Source organism: Macrobrachium rosenbergii, chromosome 12, assembly GCF_040412425.1.
Source record: "Macrobrachium rosenbergii isolate ZJJX-2024 chromosome 12, ASM4041242v1, whole genome shotgun sequence".
Classification (NCBI taxonomy): domain Eukaryota; kingdom Metazoa; phylum Arthropoda; class Malacostraca; order Decapoda; family Palaemonidae; genus Macrobrachium; species Macrobrachium rosenbergii.
In genome coordinates, this window is record NC_089752.1 from 50,952,370 (window position 1) to 50,978,871 (window position 26,502).

Consider the following 26,502-nt stretch of genomic DNA (forward strand, 5'->3'; position numbering starts at 1 on the left):
TGATTGAATATTACTAGAATGTAAGAGTTTTAACATATTTGCATTTTTTACCATTTTCGGTCGAGTTAAGTTGACGAAGGTTGAAATTTTGGCAGTTATCGTGATTTTTATATGAATATATTTCAAACTGATAAAGCTATGACCATGAGTTATTTTCTGTTGTATTCTACATGAAATTGCGCACATTTCCATATATAAAACATTATGTAACAACTAATATAAAACGATGCAAACATTATGACAACGTGATGAAAGAATTTCTGGAGCGGACGTAAGGAAAATATTTTTTTTCAGAAATTCACCATAAATCGAAATATTGTGCTAGAGACTTCCAATTTGTTGCAAAATGAAGGTAAATGATTGAATATTACTAGAATGTAAGAGTTTTAGCTTACAATTGCCTTTTTACCATTTGGTGAGTCAAAGTTGTCGAAGGTTGAAATTTTGGCAGTTATCGTGGTTTATATGAAAATATTTCAAAACTGATAAAAGCTTCTAACCATGGGGTTATTTTTGTGTATTCTACATGAAATTGTGCACATTTTCATATATAAAACTTTATGTAACAGCTAATATAAAACAGTGCAAAACTTATTGACAAAATGATGAAAGAATTTCTGAAATTTTCGGCTGAGTTACCGCGAGAAGCGTAAGGAAAAAGTTTTTCAAAAATTCACCATAAATCGAAATATTGTGCTAGAGACTTCCAATTTGTTGCAAAATGAAGGTAAATGATTGAATATTACTAGAATGTAGAGTTTTAGCTATACTTTGCGTTTTCAACCATTTTGGTCGAGTCAAAAAGTTGACCAAGGTTGAAATTTTTTGTAGTTGACGACGATACGTCCACTTGGCACCCAACAGACAATTTTAGTCGACGTATGATACGTCCAGTCGGCGTTTAAGGGTTAACCAGATGATTGCAAAATCGCCAGAATATAAAAAATATGAACTTGAATCAGATCTCAAAAGCAACCAAACAATAAAATACTGACCCTGAAAGGTTATAAGCTTGAAGGCTAACGAAATCAGCGATAATACTTCACCGAAATCCAGTTATACAACTGCCAATAATGAAAAAACTACTGCAAAGATCCGTTAGTGGGTGGGACTAGTCACCTACACTAAACAAAACAATTGAAGTGCTAGCGTGAATTTTGAATTTAAAATGCTGCGATAGTTTGAAACTCATAACTATGTAATTATTTGGTAAGTTACTTATATAAAAATACTAATTTTTCTTCCATCTAAGCCTGATAGACTTAAATTATTCACTAATGTATTCCAAGTACACTTAAATTTCATTAGAAACCCTCTTTTCCTATATAATGTCTAATACAAAAGCAACTTCTTACCATCTTTGATATCAATTATGATCTTTGATATAAGCCACAGCTGTTGTGCATAAGTGGTGAGAGGAGGAGACTTCATTATAAATGGGCCCGATGTCAGCTGTGATTGATTAACTGCTGGTGAAAGTTGTGTTGCTCGCTGTTTTGCAGTAACAGTGATGGGAGGCCCTGAGAGATACAGCACAGATAAAGTATTCAGTATTTTAAAATCTGATCATCATTCTGGAATATGATGGATATATTAAATACTGTACCAAATATATTTTTATCAACATAAATTATATAATAGAATTAAAAAACCGATAGTGATATCAAATAAACAAAAATCAGGCCTAACATAATGTAAAATAAGGCAATTTATAATTTTGTATGCAAAGGTTGGTAGGACAAGAAACAGAATGTAGTTTGGAGCAGCTTTCCTGATCCAACTAAGAGAGATGCTTCTGAAAATTAATTTTATGCTCCTTGCTAATTGGAGTCTTGAAGGCTTGTGACTGAGTTCTGATCTGGGACTTCTTTGTCATGTTAATGTAGGAATAAGTTGGTAAAATAAATAAAATGCAATTTTTGGACAAACAGTGGTAAATTTACTTGGTAACTATGTCTTTTGTGGTTTATCTTGGTGATTCTTACTTGTTACTGGTAGTCTCTTTGCAAGTTATAGTTCACCAGAACATCACCAGCCACTTACTTGGTCACAAACTCCTAAATGAAGAGTACAGTATTACCTTTTTAGAAACAAATAAATTCTCTGACCCAGAAGTGATGTGCCCAAATTTTTCCAAATTAACTTTCTGCTACTGTCACAAGGTAACATTCTGCAGTACCAGATGTACATGAATAGTTTTCCTGATGCTCATTAGTTTAAGGGAGACTGTGCAGTACTGTAATGCTAATTTGAAGTACCAGGCACAACTGTCTTCTTCTCTCGGTTACTTTTTTGTATGAATATATTTTTCTTTTGGTATTGTTTAGTTTTCTTCGTGCATCTTATTTCAATATATTAGTTTATACGTTTCCTCTTTTCTACATATGGGATTCTGTTTCCAAACCTTGCTTAGCAAATCCATAACATTATTGGTTTATGCCATCTGCATGAGTAATCATAATAAAAACCTGGTTTCACCCTAATCACAAGATAATGCAAATTTCATAATAAAATTTATTATTTGGATACTTACCTACTGTTAAAGATAACGATACTGTATCTTCATACCAGCAGGTGGGTCAGCATTCAAATAAAGGAAGAGTGCTTGGCTGACCCAGATGACTGTCTAGTTCATCCTTCTCCATCGGGTAGGGCCTACTTCAACAGTAAGTATCCAAATAATAAATATTATGAAAATTTATATTATTTGGGATGAATCTTACCTACTGTTAATGACAACTGATTCCTACATTGAGAATATGATGATGCATAATACAGCTAAACAAAATCCACTCAGGCAAGTGAGATACAGGTTTCTCACATGAAACCCAAACCATTCTTAACTGACCTAAAATCCTTCCTATATACAGTAATACCTCGAACTTACACAAATTCACAGACACGTGAACTTTTCTTTGGAACCTAACTAACTGGTATATGCGAGTTTTTCACACGAGCGACATTTGCGAAATCCTTGAGAAACCCTGCAGACGTACAGTCAACCCTCGTTAAGCCGGACCCCGTTAATCCGGATATCGGATAAGACGGACACCGAAGAGGGTCAGCCGATTTAAAATACATAATATTCGACAACGATTTAAGATAGTTACTGTTCCTCCGTTCGTCGCATACCATTCAATAAAAAACTTTTCATTTATATTATTTTATATACTGTATACTGTTCTGTATTCATACTGTACTAAACTGAAATGCTTTTAACTTGTAACCAATTTAACTTGTGCATGGCACGTACTGTCATTAAGAAACGCTACGCTATTGTCTGGAACGGTAGGAAATATTGTAGCCAATCACTGAGCATTAACAGTTTTACCTAACTCCTGCCCAACTGGTGGCTACAGTATGATGCTTTGTATATTTTTAGGAAAGAAAAGACTGACACAGGTAAACTTTACGAAGACAAAAGCTGAGTTACTGAACAATACTTGTGTTTATGTGGCAAAAGACATGAGAGAGAGAGAGAGAGAGAGAGAGAGAGAGAGAGAGAGAGAGAGAGAGAGAGAGAGAGAGATTGAGAGTTCCCTCTATGCAGCGTAATTCTATCTGTGTTGGCAAAAGGCAGAGAGAGAGAGAGAGAGAGAGAGAGAGAGAGAGAGAGAGAGAGAGAGAGAGAGAGAGAGAGAGAGAGAGAGAGAGAGAGAGAGAGAAAAAAAAATTGCCAGTTCCCTCTGTGCAGCGTAATTCTATCCTCCAGAGATTAGTGAGAAGAATTTTGCTTTACAGGTATGTCAACGCAGCATTAGTAAATATCTTCTGAAGAAGAAAAAAATTATAGACATATATTTTGTTGCTGAAGAATCTTTCATCCAACAATTTTGCACTCAAAGTAATAAGAAGGAATTCATTCTATTCTTCATGTAACCAGTAAAATACATACACTATTAAAAACTATGTATTGTATTCAAAACACACGCACTTATGTCATCGTCAGCTTCTCTGAGCAAAAGTTTTTTTTCAGACAGAATACAGCTAAAACTTGATTGGCTGGTTGAACATTGCCATAATTGTGATTATTTGACTGCTGATGGCAAAAATTACTCAATAATTTGCTTTATACAATTATTTCTTCATGAAAACATGAATTCAACAATAATTTTAACTTTAATATACTGGTATGAAAAATCCCACAACAGTCTGTCGTGGTGATGTGTCATCACTTGCAAATCCTATTCCCAGACCGACCTCAGATTTACAACTGCAAACTGATGACGATGTCAGTAACATTAAAAAATAACCCTCTCCAAGATCGATATGATGAAATGTATTTTATAGTCTTACTTATCGTTAATATTCACAAGTTGAATTACAGTTATTTTGATCATGTATATTTTTGTGTTTTATGGAATGTTTTTGTTGAAAACAAACGGTTAGTGAACTTATGGTCTTAATTGTCCCACTACTCTATTACAGTACTGATGATCTTAATCATCTCACATTCATTTAACAGTATATCAATATCGATAATAATAAACTATAATGAATAAATAACTAAAATGAAAAAAAAAACATGAAAAAAGGAAAAGAAAATCTTACTTTTCATTTTAGAGACTCCACTTTATTTTACTTAACAATTATGTGTTCATGTCTTGGCCTAGGCATCTACTTATGTGGCTGAATTCTATAATTTTTATCATGTTTTATTCTTCATTTTTCATCTTTTATCATGAGCTTTAATTCAAACGTTTCTCCATTGGTTTATTATCCATACTTTATAAAAATAATGAAATACAGTATATTTATAGGTATTTATAGGTCTATATATATATATATATATATATATATATATATATATATATATATAGATATCACTGGTTAAACCGGACTATCGGCTAAGACAGACACCCTGGCCCCCCTATTAGTCTGTCTTAACGAGGGTCAACTGTATTTACGTTTGATTTTTGAAGTAATTTATAAGTTTTCATGCTTTTGGCCCCCTATTAGTCTGTCTTAACGAGGGTCGACTGTATTTACGTTTGATTTTTGAAGTAATTTATAAGTTTTCATGCTTTTATGTATAAAATCAGTATGAAAAATGTACTATTTTGAATTCTGTGCATGCATAAATTTGATACAAAGGTAATTACAGCACGTATAGTTAATGTACTTTTACAAGATGTGATACCCATTCGCAAAGTTACTGCATTTTTCAAAGATGTGATACCCCTGCAGAAAATGTTTCTTTCATTTTTAAGTATAGTAATTTACTGTAAAGTTTTCATGCATTTAAGTATAAAATTGGTATGAAAAATAACATTTTTATAGTAAAATAAAGTTTTATATAAAGTTAGAAAGTAATTACATAGCTATTAGTTTCTACTTTAACGGCAGCTTTAGATTTGAAATTCACGGTAGCATTCTTTTGTTTTGGTGCAGGTACGTGCCCTGCCCAGTTCTGGGGAAGAATAGGTAAAACATAGCAGAAGAGCTCAGTTTGTTTATGCTCTACATCCATGCGTGGGGAGGCAGGAAGGGCTCCCATCATGTAAATACTAGGTAAGTATAAATAAAAGTTTATTATAAAAGTCATTTTTATATATGTAACTTACCGAGTAATTACACGGCTGAATCCCACATTGACAGGAGGTGGGAAAAATGGATATGTACTACTCAAAAAAACATTTATAAATGGAAATGCATCTGAAACAGATACGAAGCTAGCATTGTGGTAGTGCTTGTTGTAAACTTACCTGGAGAGAGAGCTTGAGCAGGAAGATAATGCCTCTTGGTCCGCTGCTCATCTCGACCAGTAGGGACATGACCGGTAATATCAGGAGTTGCCCCTACTTCAGTGGGAGCTTTGCATTCAGGGAGTACTCCTATGACTGTCAAAACTAAACAAAACAATTGCCCTTGCCCTGGGTGTGAAAAAAAATATACACCAACTAAAACGACCATAAAAAACCATGTTACCTGAACACCAAATTAAAAAACAATACCCATTCATTAAAAGCAAGGACTGGTGGGTACTACAGGTACCAAGTAACCCCCGGCTTCCCAAATAACTCGACGACCTTAAACAAGGAGAGGAGATAGAGGAAATAGAAGTACTCCTACCCCCCATTCCCTAGTGCCATGCCAGCCACGGAGAACGGACCTAGTGTACTGTAGTCCTTAAATATTGTCTCCACATTGCATAAGTAGTGGTTGCCAAAAACTGAACAACACTTCCAGTAAGTCAATTGGATTACAGCAGAAAGGGACAGATTGCGCTTGAAAGGCCAACAACGTAGCTACTGCAAGTGAGATTTCACAATCACATTTCTCAGAAAGGAGAGGGCATTCTTGGAAAGAGGACGCAAAGGATTTTTAAGTGAGCACCAGAGGTTATGAAAATCCCCTCATATCATCTTGGTTCTCTCGAGATAGTGTTTTAAAGCTCTCACTGGGCATAAAACTCTCTCTTGGTCCGAAGGTCCAAACAATGCTGCAAGGCTTTTGATAATGAAAGAACGAGGCCATGGGTTAGAAGGATTTTTGTTCTTCGCTAAGAATCCTAAAATGTATGTGCATACTGCACCTCCTTGAAAGAAGCCGACCTGCTTATCCAGAGCTTGTAACTCACTAACCCTTTTCGCAGTGGCCAAGGTGATCAGAAATAGAGTCTTCCTGGACAAAGCCCTAAAAGAAGATGTGTGAAGCGGCTCAAAAGAAGGATCTGACAGCCAATGTAGCACTACATCCTGGTTCCAAGAAAATGGGGTTTGAGTATCTCGTTTTCGAAGTATTGAGTAACTTAATCATGTCAGAAATATCTGGGTTTGAAGAAAAATCCAAGCCTCTATGTCTGAATACTGAATTCAGCATAGACCTGTAGCCTTTGATTGTAGACGCTGATAAGCCTCGGGAAGTCTTCAGGTAAAGTAAAAAAATCTGCTAGCTGGGCTATATAAATTAGGTTTCAGAAGAAGAAATGTCACGTCTCTTGCACCATCTGCGAAATACTGCCCACTTAGCATTAGCGTTTGCAACCTCTCTTGAAAAACATTTTGCTCTGACAAGCTTCTTGACAGTCTGAAGCCTGTCAGAGCAAGAGTGGACAAATTTTGATGAAAGCAGTGGAAATGAGGTTGTCTGAACAGATTTTGTTTCTGTGGAAGGAGCCATGGAAAGTTCGATAGAAGTTCTAAGAGGTCTGGGAACCATTCCTTTTGAGGCCAAAAGGGAGCAACCAGAATCATGGATGTGTTGTGGGAAGTTCTGAACTTGTTTATAACTTCCCTCACTAGACTGAACAGAGGAAATGCATAGACCTCCAGGTCCAACCAGTCCTGAAACATCGCATCTGTTGCCCAAGCTTGAGGGTCTGTGCTGGAGAGCAATACAGGGGGAGGCGATGATTCCTGGATGTTGCAAACAGGTCTACCAATGGTTTACCCCACTGTTTCCACAGGTCGGTGCACATCTGTGGATTCAGTGACCATTCCGTGGGTAGACCCCATTTGCAACGGCTCAATTTGTCCGCTAGAATGTTCAAATTGTCCTGAACAAACCGGGTGAGAGTCTGGGTGTTGTTGCTGTGAGCCCAGAGGAGATCTCTGGCTGCTTCACACAGAGAAAAAGAGTGTTCCTCTCTGATTCCAAATGTATGCTACTGTAGAGTGGAAGTGTTGTCTGAGTGAACTGCTACCACTGAGTCGCGAGTCACTGAAGCAAATTGCTGAAGTGCAAGGTGAATCGCCTTCAGTTCCTTCAGGTTTATATGTAGCTTCCTCTCCTGTAGAGATCATGTTTCTGCCACTTCCAAGTCTCCTAAGATTGCTCCCCAACCCAGATCCGATGTGTTGGAGAACAACGTTAGGTTCGGGTTTGGTTGGAGTAGAGATTTTCCTACAAGAAATTTCCCTTCTTTGAGCTACCACTGAAGATCTTCTTTTATTGCTGGTGTGATGGGGAAGATGAATGAGTCCAGAAGAGTCTTCCTATTCCAATTAGCCTTTAGGAAGAATTGTAAGGGTCTCACATGTAGTCTCCCTAACGGCACGAACATCTCGATGGAAGAAAGGGTTCCTAAAAGGCTCATCCAATCATTGGCAGAGCAGGACTGGAGATCTAGAAAGTGGCAGATTTTCTGGGTGCATGACTGTATTCTCTTGTCGGATGGAAAAACCTAAAAATTCCGAGTCTATCTTCATCCCTAAATAGACTATCGACTGAGTAGGGACTAACTGGGACTTCTCTTGTTGATTAGAATGCCCAAATCCTGGGCTAGCTGAAGAGTTTTCAGAAGGTCCTCTGTACATTTCTTCTTGGATGATGATTACAGGAGCCAGTCGTCCAGGTAAGGCATACCTTGACGCCCATTAGGTGAAGCCATTGTGTTACAGGGGCGAGTACTCTGGTGAAGACTTGAGGGGTTGTGTACAACCCGAAGCACAGAGCCCAAAATTGGAAGACCCTGTTCTGGAACACAAACCTCTGATATTTCCTGGAATCTAGGTGTATTGGGATATGAAAGTAAGCGTCCTTCATGTCGATGGATACCATCCAATTTCCTTGATGAATAGCAGAGAACTGAGCACATTTTGAACTTCGTTCTTTGGATGAAGTAGTTCAGAGCGCTTACGTCCAGGACAGGTCTCCAACCTCCCAATGACTTGGGAACTACAAATAAATGGTTGTAAAACCCCTCCGAGGATAAGTCTTCCACTACCTCTACTGCTCTTTTCTTGAGAAGAGCTGAAACCTCCCTTGAGAGGGCCAAAAACCTCTCTGAGCCTTCTGAGCATGTCTTCAAGACGATGGGAAAAGATGTCAAAAGAGGTCTCTCCTTGAAGGGAATCGAATACCCTTTTTTGAGTACTTGTAGTACCCACGGTTCCATGGATCTGGCTTCCCACTCCTTCCAAAGCTGAAGGAATCTGGTGTCCACTGGGGTACGGAGGACTGGATCCTCACTTGCTATTGGTGGGTCTTGAAGTAGGTTTCTTATTGACTGGTCGGGCAGATCTAGGGTTCAAGCATGGATGAGATTGTACTCGTCCTCTTCTGCCTCGAAAGGGCCATGGTTGAAGTGGAGGGAAAGGTCTAGGGTTGAAAGAAACTGCTGAAGAACGGTCATGGGTTGCTTTCTTTTGGAGCTCCATTGCTACCCGCTCCACCGTAGCTCTTGGGAAAAGACTGTTCTTATCCAACGGGGCAAAACAAAAAGAAGATCTTTGTGAAGAGGTAACTCCTTTAGTGGTGAAAGAGCACCACAACTCCCTTCCCTTGAGCATGCCTGTTGAAAAGAGTGCAGCTAATTCCTGGGCTCCTTATAGTCTTATCAGCGCAGGAAAACACCCCGAGCCAATCTGCTGCAAAGTTGTTCTGTATTGAAGAGCAATCCTCGATTTTCTTTTTCAAGGCTCCTATTGTCCAGCCAAAGAAACTGAAAATTTCAAAAACCTTATGAGTGTCCTTCACTAAACGGTAGAGTTCTGTTGAGGAAAACATGATCTTGGCCGAATCGAAAGCCAATCTGTGCGTAGGATCGATCAGGCCAGAGAAGTACTCTTGGGAGGAGGCAAAGACTCCCAAGGAAGGAGCTTCTCTTAGACAGGTGAGAAGGAGGAGAACAAAAGACAGCCTTGCCTAACTCCCTCTTTTCAGACAACCAAGAGTCGATGTCTGCCAAAGCCTTCTTAGACGAAATGGATAATGCCATCTTAGGGAGCTTAGTAACTCCAATGGGTTGATGCAGCACGAAGGAAGAACCAGGTGAAGACGGCGCTATGGTAGAGAAATAAGTAGGGAAACAAAACAGAAAATAATTCAAAAGGGATGCATACAACAATGAGGGTTGTTCCTGTTCTGGTTCCTCTTCTGCCTAAGAAATAGAAGGAAGAGCCAAGTCCTGTTGTGCTTCCTCTGGCTTCTGAGGAGAAGATGAAGGCTTCTTCAGCAGTTCTAGGATATTATCTAACCGTTGATGAATTGGCAGAAGAGATGAATCCTGAGTTGGAGGGAGAGGTACTAACGTTGACTTCGGGCACTCTACAACAGGTGCCGAAAGTACAATCTATGCTTCTTGGGTCTTAATAGGAGGTGCTGACACAGGATGACCCACTGTTATCAGAATAACCGAATTGACGAACCTTCAGAAGCCTGAGCATAATCCACAATGTACGAGGATTATATATCACTGATAGATCAGAAGTCTCATTGGATGCTTAGGAGCTACTGGGTGCTCTGATCCCATGGGGCAACCTGCTCCCTTTGGACGTCTGTAAGCCACTTGGTGCTTAGAGGCTAATGGGTGCTTGTGAGCCACTGGGAGCTCTCCTTCATCCCAATAGCTACAAAAAGGGTCTTGGTACCTATGGCGCTTACAAGGGATCGAGGGGTTCTGATTCCCCATTAAATGCCTTTTCAATGGCCTGAAGGAATTACGACAGCTGCGTCCTTTAGGCTCGCTGGAGTCTGAACCACTGGAAGACAAGGTGTGATCCACTTGGACACCTTTCCAGCGCTAAGCACCGAGTCCTGGGAAACAGCGACCGGTCCGGTTGAGGGAGCAACTACTTGTGGGCAAACCCCACCGACCTCCCTTGGACTTACAGTTGGCCTCCTCCCAGGTGCAGGGGAGTTTGGCAGGGACCTCCGTCTACGAGCATCAGTGGGACGACACAACACTTGCACTAACACTTGCACTGGGTTCACCACTTGCTTTATCCAAAAGCACTCTCACTGAAGCTCCTATTTGAGCAACTGTATTAACTTATGCATCAAATTTCTTGTCAATCCAGGCTTCAAGACTGGCAATGGCACTAGGTTCAGCAGGATGGAAGCCAGGTAACGGAGTAGAAGGGAGTGCAAGAGAACTAGGAATAGGAGAACAAGCAGTCACATGAGTCGAAAGGACCGGTTTAGGAGTAGAAGACATTGAAGCTCTAGCCTCGGCTCTAGTGGCTGCCTTTCTCTGTCTAGCTTTTTCTAGTTTGTCTGAATGAGCAGTCACAATTCTCCATTAAACTTCATCTAAGTTTCGACACTCCTCACACGTCAAGTCAGGAGAACAAATTTGTCCTCGACAATGAAAACAAATAGAATGAGAGTCGTATTTAGAGGAAGTCAACCTGGTATTGCAGCCTTTGCTACAACAACGGTTACTAGACACTCTTGAGTCTGACATAGTAAGACAAAATCTGCAAAAAAGTCCAAACTAAGCTTAACTAAGCTAAGAAAATATAGCACAGAGGCTACTGAAGTACAGAATAGTTCACCAAATCCTTCCGATAACTAGCAAAACCATCCGGTGAACAATCCTGATCATCAAAACAAAGCTGCTTAACAACCGACATTTGGTCATTGAGTGGCAGAAACGAACTGAGTTCTTCAGCTATGTTGTACCTATACTTCCGCATAAGTGGGCAGGGCACTTACCTGCACCAAAACAAAAGAGCGCTACAGCGAATTTCAAATCTAACGCTGCCGTCAAAGTAGAAACTAATAGCAATGTAATTACTTCATAAGTTACATATATAAAAATTTGTATTATTTACATTTTTGTACTTTTGTACAAGATGTGATACCCATTCGCAAAGTTACGTACTTTTAGATGTGATACCCCTGCAGAAGTATTTATGTTCAATTTTTGAAGTAATATATGTGTAATTTTTTAGGTAATTTATAAGTTTTCATGCATTTAAATATAAAATTGGTGTGAAAAATTTGTATTGTTTTTATTTTTGTACATAAACGATACAAAGGCAATTTACAGTAAAGTTTACTTTTGTGCAAGAAGTGATACCCTTCCAGAAGTGTTTATGTTTAATTTTTGAAGTAATTTATAAGTTTTCATGCTTTTAAGTGTAAAATGAGTATGGAAAATTTGTATTATTTTTATTTTTGTACATAAATGATATCACAATTTTTTAAAGTAAATTGTATTTTTCCTAACTTTACAAACCTGCGGTCCTTTACATTATGAATTACCTGGCCCTTGAGCTTTCAAACAAGGTGTCAGATTGAGGGGGTGGCACAAGTTAGGCATGAAAATAATGTAAAGGACCTCAGGTTTTCATAGTTACGAAAAACACAATTTGCTTTAAAAAACTGTGATTTGTTCCTATAAGATATACAAACCATCAGTCCCTTACATTAGAAAGACTCACTGGTTGGAGGGAGGAATCTGAGCTAGTCTCTAGAACTGACTGGAGTTTGCCACACCTGGGGTTCCCTTCCTGGTTGACAGAGCGAGGAAGGGAACCCTGCCTCTGACATATTGATCGGGCTGTAGGAAACACGAGATCAATTGTCAGACTTCTGGACCTTTTCCTATGAATGAAGAAGACGTCATTTCATACAAAATAGGCGAGGGTGAACCCTAAAAGTCAGCGACAGTAAGGCAAATATCAGTATCCAGTTTGTCTTATTGTCATGATCTACTTCCTCCCCTTCCTAGAGGAAGGAGTGGGTTTCCTTCTATAGTCCTGAAAGGAAATAGAACAGAAGCTTGAAGTTTAGGCTTACCTGCATCGACCCCCAGATCCAGTATGTAACGGCTCGAATCCACTGTCTGCCTGCTGTAAGAGAGCCAGGATGAAGAGAAAAAGGTGAGGCCAGTAACTCTCTCACTCATTCTTGCATCCACAACCACACACCTTAGGTGAGATGCAACCCTGTCCTGTTATAGGAGCCTTATAGGAGCCAGGTAAGCTACACAACATGTTGAGCAGCCACCACAGGTCCCAAGTAAAAGGTGTCCAAGGACTTGTGGGCAATGTTCCGAAAGTAGAAAGAAGTGGTGGTAGTCTGTTGAGACCACACCCCCACTTTCAATACCTGAGAAACCAACAGGTTCTTCCGGAATGCAAGGGTCGGACCAATGCCCCGGACTTCGTGAGCTCTTGGGCGGAAAGCACTGGTGTCGTCTTCTGCAGAAGCAGAGTATGCTCTCCTAATTGTCTCATAAAGCCAGAAAGAAATTGTGTTCTTGGACACCTCTTTCTTGGTTCAGCCAGTGCTAACAAAGAGTCATGGACACTCAGGCCGGAGATGGCGAGTTCTCTTCAGATAGCGCTGCAGCATTCTAACAGGACATAGTAGCATCTCGTCTGGGTCATTACCTATGATGTCCTCTAGGGAGGGGATTATGAAAGATTCGAACCCAACGTCAGAGACCAATGGGTTCTGAGTCTTCTCTACGAAGTCCGGGATGAAATCGAGAGTAACTGATCCCCATACCCTCGAGTGTTTAACATCAAAAAGTCCGTGAAGTTCTCCCACTCTCTTCGCCGATGTCAGGGCAAGCAGGAAAACAGTCTTGAGGGTCAGATCCCTGTCTGATGACTCTCAAAAAGGCTTAGCAAAATCTCGAAAGAGGAGGAGATATCTAACCTTTCAGCCGCAAGACTAGGCCGAGTTCGGCTTTTAGCCTTTTAGAGCTGAAATGGAGAGAAGCTTCTCTCAAAGAAGAAAGATGAGAAGTTCGCGACCTGCTGAACGACACCAAGGTAGCAGATTATGGACTTATGAGGTCTCGTGACTCAACTGAACATTAGGAAGTATCAATTTAAATTGATTGATACTCTCAATTGTGACGAGTCTATGTTGGTTAATGTTAGTGGCATAGGAAACCTTCTTTCCTTATGAGGGATATTTGCGCACCAGTCATCAAATGCTCCGACCTGGCGTGTGGGGTAGCTACCTCAAGGAGGTGCCACATATATGGGACCTTTAGCTGGAGGGCCCAAAGACTTAGAATTTGTAACTGCCAAAGCAATGGCAGGTGTACTTGATTTATTAGGGAATTTTGCCCATTGGGCGGAGTGCCCATAAACTCTGCAAGCAGGGCAATAACTCCTGCTATAGTCTTTGCTTGGCACTGCCCCACTGCAGGCCCTTTACTTTTCGTCCAAGAGCCAGACGTGGCTCATTGGGGCATTGTCCCATTTGAGGATTTAGAGGGATTTTCTGGCTTAGCCTCAGCCTTGAAACAGCACTGTTCATTGGGGTGCCTTATTCTTTTGCAATATTCACACACTGGTTTCTTTGGGGCCTGCCCATGTTTGGGAGATTGCTGAGAGTTGGATGAGGTAGGCGAGGAGGGATATAATTTTCGTCCATGGGAACTAATATGAGGATGATTGGTGTCCCAGGTGTCAGCCCAGCGACAGCACTCGACCACTGTCTTAGGTGCCTTGTCGCATAGATGGGTGGCGAGGGCTGGCGGGGAATAAAATAAGACGTCCTCAAGCTGGAATAGTACATGGATGTCCTCCACACTAGTGGCTTTGAGAAACTCTAGCCATCGTTTTAAGGCCAGGGTCTTTTTGAAGATCCACTCAGACCAGGTTTGGACTGATTCTTTGGGCATATTTCTCCATCTTTTCCTCTAACAGTCAGGGGTTATTTCAAAAGCTTTTATAACAGTTTGGTGGACAAGGGTGAGATTTTCTTGATCCTCAGGTGGAGGGGCATTGAAGGTAATAGCACCTTTCCCTTCACAGTGACGTCCCAGGATCAGAGACATTTCTTCAGTAGAGGGCTGATAGGTCGTCAGGACTTTTTCAATATGGTCAAGCCAAGCTTCAGGCTCGGCTTCATTCCATATCCTTATGAAGGAGCCTACACTGCTGAGGGTTGAATGTGGAGAGGGCATTGGTGTGTTGCGCACACCTTGAGCTGCCACTGCAAGCTGATGAGCTCTTTCTTTCTCCCTCTCTTGCCTTTCTTTCTCCTTCTCCTGCCTTTCTGCCTCCTTCTCCTGCCTTTTTGCCTCGTCTCGTTTCTCTCGAGCTATTCTCTCTTTCTCTTTCTCCTTCTGCCTCTTCTTGTTCCTCCCGAGCTATTCTCTCCTTTTTCTTCTCCTGCCTTTCTGCCTCTTCTTGTTTCTCCCTAGCAATTCTCTCTTTCTCTTTCTCCTGCCTTTCTTTCTCCTTCTGCCTTTCTGCCTCTTCTCGCTTTTCCCGAGCTATTCTCTCTTTCTCCTTTTCCTGCCTTTCTGCCTCTCTTTCCGCCTTGGCATTGTCTATTCTCTCTTGGACCCAATCCTTCAGAGCTAGTCCTAACAGTTTTATGTCCCTTCCAGCAAATATGTAGAACTTGAAGTCCACATTTTGCTGGGTTCTGGATGTCGTAGATATACTGAGATAATGCTTATAAGGGTGTGACCCTTTAGATAATCAATATGCCCGAAAAGACTCAAATTTCAGGGTGTCTCGAAAAACTCAAGTTTGTTCGTGATGAACTGGTTTCAGTATATCTAAGACTCAGTTGTTCGTGATGAATGAATTTGAATGTCTGAATAAGACTTAGTTTGTTTGTGATGAACGAATTTTAATATGTCTTGAAAGACGTAACTTGGATTTTATGTCATGCATGGACTTGGCCAGCTATAGTGCAAAATTAAGGAGTTCTGGGGAACGATGGTTTGTGTGTGTTGAACGCAGTTAACTGGGTTCCTGAGAACTTAGGGTCTGTGCTACATGAGTGATTTGGGGTCTCGTAAGACTCCAGGTTGTTCTAATGAACTAATTCGGTATGTCTAAGAAGGCTCGAGGTTGTTCTAATGAACTGGAACAAGCAGTCTCATACGGACTTGGACTGTGTGACATACACGGATATAGTCTCGAAATGGACTTGGATTTTTATGCCTAAGAAGACTCAAGGCTGTTCTAAAGAAATGGAATAAGCAATCCCATAAGGACTTGGATTGTGTGAAATATACGAATACAAAGTCTCGAAATGGACTTGGGTTTTAGCACAAGGTTTAACGCAAGCCTTAAATAATGATTTGCAAAGAACGTTGGAGCTGGCGGATGCGATTAATATAACAGGCTTACGTAGAACTGAATACTGCTTAATATGCTTTTGAATTTTACTTGCTCATATAAATAGTCACAATGCCTGAATGAATGCTCATGCTGGTGTCGCAGCAAATATTATAAAATTGCTCTGGGCAAATAGGAACAGTTGCTTCTAAATGTACACAATTAAATGTGTAAGTGAATGATTATGCTGGTGCTGCAGCAAGGATAAATGCACAAAATGCAACGAGAAAAGAATGTGCTTATTTTGAAAGCACGATATTAAAATCAGTAGAATATGATGAGTACAAAAAAAAACTTAATTTACCACGAAGGGGCAAAGTTATACTGCCAAGGATATTTTACATGCTTATAGGGGAAGAGAAAAAAATATTTACTTTATTCTAGAGACCTGAGTGGGTCGGGGACATTAGCACGTGTGTGCCTGCACAAAGAGAAACAATGAACAAATACAGCACTGCCTCGGCTCAGCTGAATACCTGGCTGTGTGAAGCTTTGCGCAAATTTTAATGTGACCAAAAAATTTCGGAAGATTTCCCTCTTGTCTGGGGGAATGAACGAATGAAAGAGAACCTTTTTCTCATGGTTTGTTTACTGGAAAAATTTGAATGGAATGGAATTTACCATGTGCTTCTTTTATAGAGTAATTTAAACAAATGCAAGTACAGACCAAGATTTTTGGCTCGCATGGCCTGAACAGACTTCTGCCGATTTGTGAGATTTATTTGATGAAGAAGAATATCTTCTTTGGCTAGCGAATTTTTAACCTCTATGAGAGAGTAAAAATCGAGCGATACGAAAATTGATGGACTGGGTCAGACTGCGAGGGGTGTAATGTGTGCCTAACTAGCATTTTCGAACGAAAATTGTCCGAATCACATGGGGAAGGGAATACCCATACTATTTCCTGTTACACTCTTCGTAATTTCACTTTTCCTAGTTAGCCTATCATGAAAGTCAAGCAAACTATCATGTGTTAGCACTGTAATGAAAGAATCGAGGAATTGCACAGAAGATGCCTAGACTGAACTTGATTCCAATGACTATGAAAAAGAACAGAAAATAGAAGACAAATAGGGAACGTGACTGACGATAAACCTTAAATCCTGGTGCTTTACCTTATATAGGAGCTGAAGTTCTCTTCTTAAGGGGCCAGCAAAAGGGAGGGCAAGTGAATATTTCCACATTAAAGGTTACTTTGGTTACTGCCAGCCATGTGTTAGAAATAGGCAGGTTAATGGAGCAAGGGACAGGACATCTATCCGACGGCAGCGTCTGAGCGATTCTCAGGGCAAGTGTCTCTCTCCAAGACCCTTTATAACTTTCAGGAATTATGTTTTTTCCTCCTCCTAGGTAGTGTTGGGATCGTTCTGCCCACATGGAAATGTGGGCAGCATGGCTGAAGTTTCAAGATGGCAAAAAGCACATTCAATTCGCCAGCTGACCTGCCTCTGGTGACGATTAGCTCTGATCGGGTCCGCACCTGAAATTTAAGAATTTCCGGCAGCTTGGACAAGAAAAGAGATTAAAGTGGTTTCCTCCCAAAGGCAGTGGTGAGAGAGAGGTATAGAGGCATTTTGCCTACAGTGAATCATACTGAAATAAATTAATTAATTGCTTAGTCCTTATTTCATCTGACTTATTGACTGGAAGATAGCGTATGAGAGGATACTCTTGATAATATCAAACTCAACAACATCTCCTAAAATATACACAAGTTATTTCCCTGAAAGACCAAATTTCCTGCGGGCAGCACCATATATTGGGCAAGACACGAGAATGTGCTCCACTGTCAACAGACTGCCACAGTGAGCACAGACGGGAGCATCACACCTATCAAGATTAAAACTGTGTCAATCGGGAATGACCAATGCGAAGTCTCGTTAAAACAATTTCAGTCCTCCTATCTTTATGATAAGAAGACTGCCAAAAATTCGAATCAGGTCTAATAGTCTTCAGTTCCTTATCTGTGGCAAGGAGGTTGAGGACCATCGTTCTCGCCATTTGCGGTGTACTGTATATAGCTTCAGATAGGAGACTTCATATCAACGTATGGAACTTCATGGATATCCAATGATCTTTGATTACATATCCTTTTTGCTTCTCTATCAACTTTTTCATTACCTCTGATCCCCAAATGGGCAGGAACCTAGCAGAACAAAATAGATTTGTGCTTGCAAGAAATTCAAAAAAGCCACTCATGAGCTTTGAGAATCAAAGGATGGGATGAATTGATAATATTTAGACTTTCCAAAACACTTCTAGACTTCGAATATATTACAAATGTCTTTTTGTTGGTGAAATGAACAATAGCTAATGCTCTATTAGTTGCAGAAAGTTCTGCTGTATATACCAAAGCTGAAGGAGGTAGCTTTGCAGCCTCATAAGAATCTTCTGTAATTATGGCTAGCCCATCTCCCTCTCTCGACTTGGAACAATCTGTATAAATCTTATATGCACCATCATTGTCTTAGGGATAAGCAATGGGGGGAATCTGGAGGCAACCAACTGTGAAATATTCTGATTTTTTAACATGTCATTATTTACTTCTTGATGTACACTTATCTGGAAAGGGACAGATGACCTTGATTTAAATTTTCTGTTGTCAAGTTGGCAAATGATCTTGAAGGATTTTCAATACTGCTTTTAATGCGCATTAAGTAATGCAGACCCAGTTCCTCCCATCGTAAGTCAAGTGGCAGTTGATGGGTATTTACATACAGACTTTCGACAGGGGATGTTCGGAATGCACCGGAACAACTTTGTAATCCCACTTTATAGAAAACATTGAACTCATTAAGTTTACTTTTGCAAGCTGAAGAATAAATCTGACACCCATTAATCTAGTTTTGATCTACAAAGTGCATCATAAAGTCTTAATACAGATTTCTTGTCAGCTCCCCACTCACATCTAGAGACTACTTTCAGAAGATTCTTTTATTTTACATTTAAGGTTATCAATATGTTTGGCCCAAGTGAGTTTTGAGTCAAAAGTCACTCCCAAAAATTTAACATTGTCAGCATATGGCAAAACAGATTCCTCGGGCTTTAAATTAGCTATAACCTCCTGATGTCTGCTCCTTGAAAAGCAGACAGCAACACTCTTAATGGCTGAAAATTTAAACCCATCTACCTTGGCCCATTTGGAGACAGAATCAATAGCTTTCTGTAGATATCAGCATGCAGATATAGCATCGTAAGTAGTGCAGTAAATGGCCAAATCATCCACAAACAGTGAAGCATGAACAGGGCTTGGAACTTCATCCAAGATGCTATTTATGGCAACAGCAAAGAGGGTCACACTAAGAATGCTCCCTTGTGGAACACCTTCCTCTTGCCTAAACTGGGAAGATAGAAAGTTCCTTACTCTAACTTTTATAAATGTCTCGGATAAGAGTGAATGGATGAACCGAATTAAGTTGCCCTTAATACCCATTTTCTGTAGTTGTTTAAGAATTCCATAATGCCAAGTAGTATCATAGGTTTTTTCCAAATCAAAGAAGACCCCTATTGTCTGATACTGATTGACAAAACCCTGCTGAATTTGGTTGGAGTCTCATAAGTGGGTCAAGGGTAGATCTATTTTTATAAAAGCCAATTGGAAGGGAGAAAGAAGCTTATTTGATTCTAAGTGCCATACCAAGCGAAAATTGTTAATTTTTTCCATTAACTTGCAAACACAACTCGTTAGTGCTATAGGTCCATAACTTATAGTTTTTTGGGGATCTTTATTTGGTTTTTAAACTGGGATTACAACAGAAATTTTCCAGGATCTTGGTATAATCCCAGTCTCCCAAATCTTGTTAATAATCTTAAGAAGGTCCCTTTTGGCCTTTTCAAGTAACTTCCTAAGAATTATATATACAATAGTATCTTCACCAGGAGAAGTGTCATCCATTGAAGAGACCACTTCATGTAGTTCTTGAAGAGAAAGCCTTGCACTGTATACCTCTCGGTTATCACCAGATAAATTCAGATTTACCTGAGTGTTCCTGATTCTTGGGAATTCACTAGAACAGTTATTAGGGCTAGAAATATTGGAGAAATGTTGACCCAATGATTCAGCTACATCTGACGGGTTTGTAATGAGGTTATTTTCTACTCTTAAAGAGGGAGTTTTTGGTGGCACAAATTTCCCTGCAAGTTTTCACACCTTTTTCCATACAAGCCTCGATGGTGTTTTCAAACTATATTCATTTATATAATAAATCCAAGAGTCTTTCTTGGCATGATGAAAGTGTTGGCACTGTTTTACCATGGCTCACTGATATATTGTTTTAGAACAGTGTTTGTCCAATAATCATATGCTTTTTTGTGGTCATTGAAAGAATCAAATGGTTTACAGTATCTAGTTCGATTTCTTGCTGATACTTCTCCCAGTCAGCTTCTAATGGTTTCCATTTCTGAGGCATTTCTGCATGGGTATTTCTGGCATACTTTCAGAGAATGGGATAGTGATCACTGCTATTTAAAAATTCATTTACTGACCAAATAAAATCTAAAGCTACTGCAGAGGAACATATACTCAGATAAATAGCCAAGTAAGAATTAAAATATATATTATGGTAAGTCATAGTACCATCATTATATTAATAATGTGTTCTATAATTTTACCTTCATTATTTAAAGTATTTCCTCCCCATAACAGATTATGGGCATTAAAGTCACCAAGAATAAAAAATGGTTGGGGCAGTTGATCAATTAGTGATTGGATGTCAGCATTTGAGAAGTTAGATCTAGGAGGCAGGTAGATGGAACAAACATTAATATGACCTTAAGAGCAACATCCTGTAAATTTGTATTGAAGGCTACAGGCAAGCATTCCAATGATTTGCTCACAATAATAGCAGCTCCTCCTTGTGCTCAATCACCCACTGGAGAGGTAGCGGTGAAGATCTCATAATTAAGTCCAGGATTGAACTTCTCTGGACCTAACTGAGTTTCCTGCAAGCAAATTACACCAGGATTAGTTTCTCTTAGGAGGACCTTGAGATTTTCAGCACGAGAACTCAATCCTTTACAGTTCCATTGTAGGATGTTGAATAGAGCCATTATGAAGTAGATTTGAAAGCCTTTCTTTTTTCCTCTTTGGGTGGTCTGGAAATAGATAGTTTCCTATGACTACCCTTGTGATCTTTATTTCTCCTATTTTGACTTTCTTTAGGAGGAGGATGAATATCTGCAGTTGTATTCTGGGCCATCTCTTTACCTTCGTTTTTAGGTTCCACTGAAGTACTCGCTTCACTTGAGCTAAGCACTCTATAGCTGTTATGTACTGAAGCAAATTTATTTGGAGTACATGCGGGGAGAACCTGAAGGAGTCCTTCCTCTCTTGGGGTTTCTTAACTGTTTCGACTCCATTAGATCAGGCAGAGATTCTGCCTGTGACAGATTTACTACTTTAAAAGTAAGAGATGGAAGAGATAACGGGACAGCCTCATCATCTGGAGGAGACTCATGTCCAACCACAGACAGCTTGCCTGCTTTGGTGGAATGTGCTCTTGCCTTCAGTGACTGAGCACCTGACCCAGATACCTAGGCCTCTACCACAGGGGTTGATACACCTACTGCAGGAGAAGGTGCACCCGCTGGTCCCCTTGTGGTAGTAAGGGGTAGCAGGTTTAGAGCTCTTGCATAGCTCTTTGATTGGCCTAATTGTTGTTTGGCATATCCAATGCTAATATTTTCAGCATTAGCTTTATTTACTGCTGACTATTCATATTTGTATGCTTCACAATTTTTATCATTAGCCTTATGGTTGAGCTGACAATTGCTACACTTTGTTGTTTCAGAATATGCACCGTGGTCAAGGGCGGAGCAATTTATACACACTTTTGCATTTTTACATGCTCTTGAAACAGTCAAAGCACTGAATAGGTTTTGGGAGAAAGGGTCTTACTCTCGCTCTTTTGTTTTCAAAATCCACATGGGATGGCACATTAGGGTCTTCAAAGGTAAAAATTATCATATTGGGCAATGGATGCACTTTTCACTTTCCATACTGTTGATGGGCTCATTTCAAGGGTTTCATTTTCCATGAACTCATATAAATCTTTGTCAAGAACGATACCTCGGCCACAACTAAAATTCAGGTGGGGTCTGATTTCTTTAATCATATCATGCCCAGATAAATTCATTACAGGTAACATTTGAGCTTGAGTTGTTTATTTAGCATGTATGATCACTGTACCTTTTCCAAACCTAGGTATATCTCCACTCTTTATTCCCCCCCCCCTTCTTCTGGAGGTACTTGCAGAACTTGTAATAATTGTAGTTTTCCTCCTTTGCCATAGCAACTAGCCGCATAGGAGGTTTGGGAGTTCTGGATGGAGTATAACCCTGTTTTCTGACAGGTTTCTTGAACCCATTCAGATGGTACATATACCGTATATTTCACATCTAAGATGACCTTTAAATCATAAAATTCACCCCTACAAATTGGGGGTCATCTTATACTACCACTCTAAAAATCAAACCTTGAATTTTAAGTGATGTTTATCTGTACGTTAGCCTCAGCCTCAGTGTGATAACCACCGACAAACATGAAAAGATTCACATTTTACGAAGTAAACTGATAATAAAGGTAATAAAAACATTTTATCTTATATATTATTGGCATATCTTCATAATAAATAGCCTGCTCAACCAATAACCTTATTCCTGGTAAGGAATAATTCCATATCAATGAAATCAATTTTATCTAAGTGAGGCCAACTGACAAAATGTAAATATTGAGTTATGGTTGTGATCACAGCAACCTTTATCGTTCGGTAACGTAGTGTAATAACGGTAGTAATAACATTCAGGATAACATATTAGTTTTTCATTAAAAATTCAGAATGTTTGTAACTGTTTAGAACAATTCAGTCATATGAACGATAATTATGTACGATAATTATACTTTATTGTATTGCTGTTAGGGGTTGCTTATGATTAGCAATGAAACGTAAACAAAACAATGGTTTCCCTTTTAGGAGACGTGTAAGAAAAACATGATATAGAATCAACTTTGTTATTTTGTTTACTGTATATAATTGTTAACGGGCAATCTCGCACATAGCGCGACGCCCAAATTTTCACCTATAAAAAATTATTTTATCTTGTACTTTGTGTATCATGCGAGTTCCTTTTTTGAGAGACCAAATTACTATGAACTAATCTCTTTACTCCATCTCTTTATCCCATCTTCTAGTTAAAAAAGTTGGAAAAGTAAAAGCAAATGATAAAAGTATCGTTAGTTACGTTATACTCGTTGAGTAAATGAGTACAGTACAGCAAGAAACAACTAAACAAGAAACGACCGTTTGGCTATGAACACAGTCTAGGCTGTGGCTATGAACAACCAAAACAGGGTTGCCAACACCCAGAGAATACTTGTCGCTAGATTAACCATAAAATGTCGCTAAAATTTAAAAGAAATTCTCCGGAGAAGTAGCTAAAAATAGGATCCTAGTTTTATCATGAATATGTTATTATTGAGGCAGAAGATGATAACCACATAATCATAGAGGATACACATACATTTTTCTTGACTGAAAATGATAAAGTACCTCAATAAATATTGCCATTGCCTTAATGATAATTTCTGAACTTTCACATATCAAAACAGTACCGTAATCAGTGGACATTCAGGCCAAGGAGGTACTAGCAGCAGTACACACACACATATACACCCACATATGTATGTACAGGGTGGGGCAAATTAAATGCCCGAGTTCTGAAAGGTGCGCGCAACGGCTGTGGTGGTGATGGTAAGATGTGTGTGGTCTCGTTGTGACCACCAAACCCCGCCGTTTTCAGTAGCAGCCATGCCTTGGTCGGGTGAACATCGCGGTTTTGCAGTGCGCACGTATCTCGAAAATGGCCGTTCTGTCGTCACCACTCAGTGCGCCTTCCGCCTGCACTTCAACATTCCACATCATGGTCCCATCCCTGATGGCAAGGCAATCAGGCGTTGGGTTGAAGCATTGGAAAAAACTGGTTCCTCAAGAAGACCTAGGGGTAGTGGAAGACCAAAAACGGTAAGAACGCCGGAAAATATGGCCTTAGTTAAAGCAGCTGTCAAACAGTCACCCGACGCTCTGCCGGAAGCATTGCTTGCATTGGCCATGTCCAACCGATCTTTCAGGCAGATATTGCGTTACGATTTCATCGTTCCATTCATACAAAATAATGACTGTTCAAGAATTGAAGGACACTGACTTTGAAAATTGCAGGAATTGCTGCCAGGAAATGTTGAACCCGCATCCCGAACCGTCAACTTTTTCAGTAGTGTATCGCAGGCCCACTTCCACCTTTCTGGAAGCGTGAATAAGCAAAATTGTCGCTATTGGGCTGAAACCAACCCAAGAGAACTTCACCAGGAACGCTCCATTCCCTAAAGTTACTGTTTGTGTGCAGTTTCCAAATTTGGGAGTAGTGGGCCTTATTTCTTTGAGGAGGATGGAAGATCTGTCACCGTCAACTCTGAACGTTATCTTGTGATGTTGGGAAGACTTTTGGAACCTGAAATTGGAAGAATTAAGTGAGGAAACAAATCTGGGGAGACATCTGGTTCCAACAAGATGGAGCAACAGCCCACACTGCTCAAGTTGCAATGGTCAAATTAGACCAGATGTTCCGCACGCCTGCGTCTCTTGGAGGGGTGATGTCGAGTGGCCCCACGCTCACCTGATTTGAGCATTTGCGACTTCTTCTGTGGGATATCTGAAGGAGAAAGTGTTCAGAAGTCAGCCACACAATTTGGAAGAATTGAAGATGCGAATTCGGGAGGAAATTGTTGCAATACCCCTTGAGTTGTGCCGAAGAGCAGCCGAAAACTTCAGACATCGCCTTTAACAGTGCATCGCTACAGATGACCACCACCTTCCTGATGCCATCTTCAAAAAGTGATCACACAAACAGCACTGTATACTGATTCAAATAAAACAACAAATAATACTGTAGTATTGTTTTACTTTTCTAATAGCCTATCAAAACTCGGGCATTTGGTTTTACCCTGTACATACGTGTGTGTGTGTGTGTAAACATTATCTATCTATCTATATATATATACACATTCATATAGAGAATATATATTCATTTATATATGGTATATGTATATGTATACATACATACATACATACATACATATATATAAATATATATATATATATATATATATATATATATATATATATATATATATATATATATATATATATATATATATATATATATATATATATATATATATATATATATATATATATATATATATATATATATACTCTCTATATATATATATATATATATATATATATATATATATATATATATATATATATATATATATATAAGAGATTTTGACAAGGGAAAAATCTATTTCTGAGGAAGACCTGTGTCACCCAGTGAAATGGTCCATTAGCACTGATTTCTAGGTATAAGTATTGCTAAGTATACCAGAGAAAAAGCTAACCATAATGCCAGGGTTCTGACCCCTGGATCGACATGCATTAGATGGTGTCGGTATACACAAGGGTGAGTGGTTGCCACTACAGGTCTCCGTCCTTATAGATCTCTCCAATCTCAAAATCCCGAAAAGTGAGGGGCCGTTCTAAACCTCATCCTCCCACCCAGCCAACCACCACCCGGCTGCCATCTTATAAACATCCCAGTTAGCACCTCCCAAAAAAAGTTAAGTATATCTTAGTTTAACCAGACCACTGAGCTGGTTAACAGCTCTCTAGGGCTGGCCGAAGGATTAGACTTATTTTACGTGGCTAGAACCTACTGGTTACTCAGCAATGGGACCTACAGCTTATTGTGGAATCCGAACACATTATGACGAAATGAATTTCTATCACCAGAAATAAATTCCTCTAATTCTTCTTTGGCGGCTCGGAGAGTCTAACGCTGGGCCAACAGCATGCCAGTCGAAAGCTCTACCACTCCTCCAAGAAGAACTGCCAAGCTTGGTATGCCACTCGGGGAGGAAAAAGGAAGTAGGGATGGGTTTGGGTGATGGAGGTCTTCTCCCAGAAATAGATTTTCCTTTTGTCAAATCCTTTTCTGAGTCAGCCCCGTGTCAGCCGGTGAAATTCCATACTAACACGAATTTCTAGGTATAAGTGCTAGATATACCAGAGAAAAAGAGCTTTCAGGAATGCTGGGGTTACTACCCCAGATCGCAGCGTCTTCTCCAAGGAAGGCGTCGGTATAACTGAAGGGTGAGTGAAAGGATCACAACCACAGAGCTACACTCAATAGATATCCCTATGTCAAAACCCCGGAAGAGAGCGGTGAGCGTTACAGCCCCCACACAGGCATCCGCCAGACGGCGACACCAGCCATCTACTTCATTCCATTTTCTAGCACGTGACTGTTTCACACTTAGAATTTTGTGCTTGTGCTTTTGGGTGTTTTCCTGCTTTTCGCCATGTCTTCTAGCAGTTTCACCATCTCTAAGTTAGTACCATCTTATTGTGGGGTTTTTTCGATAAGTTTGGCTGCATCTGTCCTTATTTCACAATTATGAGATTGTTGTTATGGCGCCCACACGTCCCCAGCCAACCATGCCGACCGTGAGGCTGCCCCTTCAGTCTTTTCTGTCTGGGTTGTCTCTTTGTCGTTATATTCTTATCTGTTCCCCGGTTCTCTTCCTGGCGGTGTTTCCCTGCGGTGGTTTTATTGGAGTTTTGTTTAAAGTTTTATGAACCCCATAGAGTCCCCCTATAGGGTTCCGTCATACCCGCTT

At 39.9% G+C, this 26,502-nt stretch overlaps 1 protein-coding gene across 1 annotated transcript in view; it reads right to left on the reverse strand.

Annotated features, from left to right (window-relative positions):
• The window catches only part of LOC136843655 (transmembrane protein 181), a 393,597-nt gene that overhangs the window by 309,361 nt on the left and 57,734 nt on the right, over nucleotides 1–26,502 (reverse strand). The window contains exon 3 of the mRNA XM_067112206.1: nucleotides 1,356–1,520. Within this exon, the coding sequence (XP_066968307.1) occupies nucleotides 1,356–1,520 (165 nt within the window). The remainder of the gene's footprint in view (nucleotides 1–1,355; nucleotides 1,521–26,502) is intronic.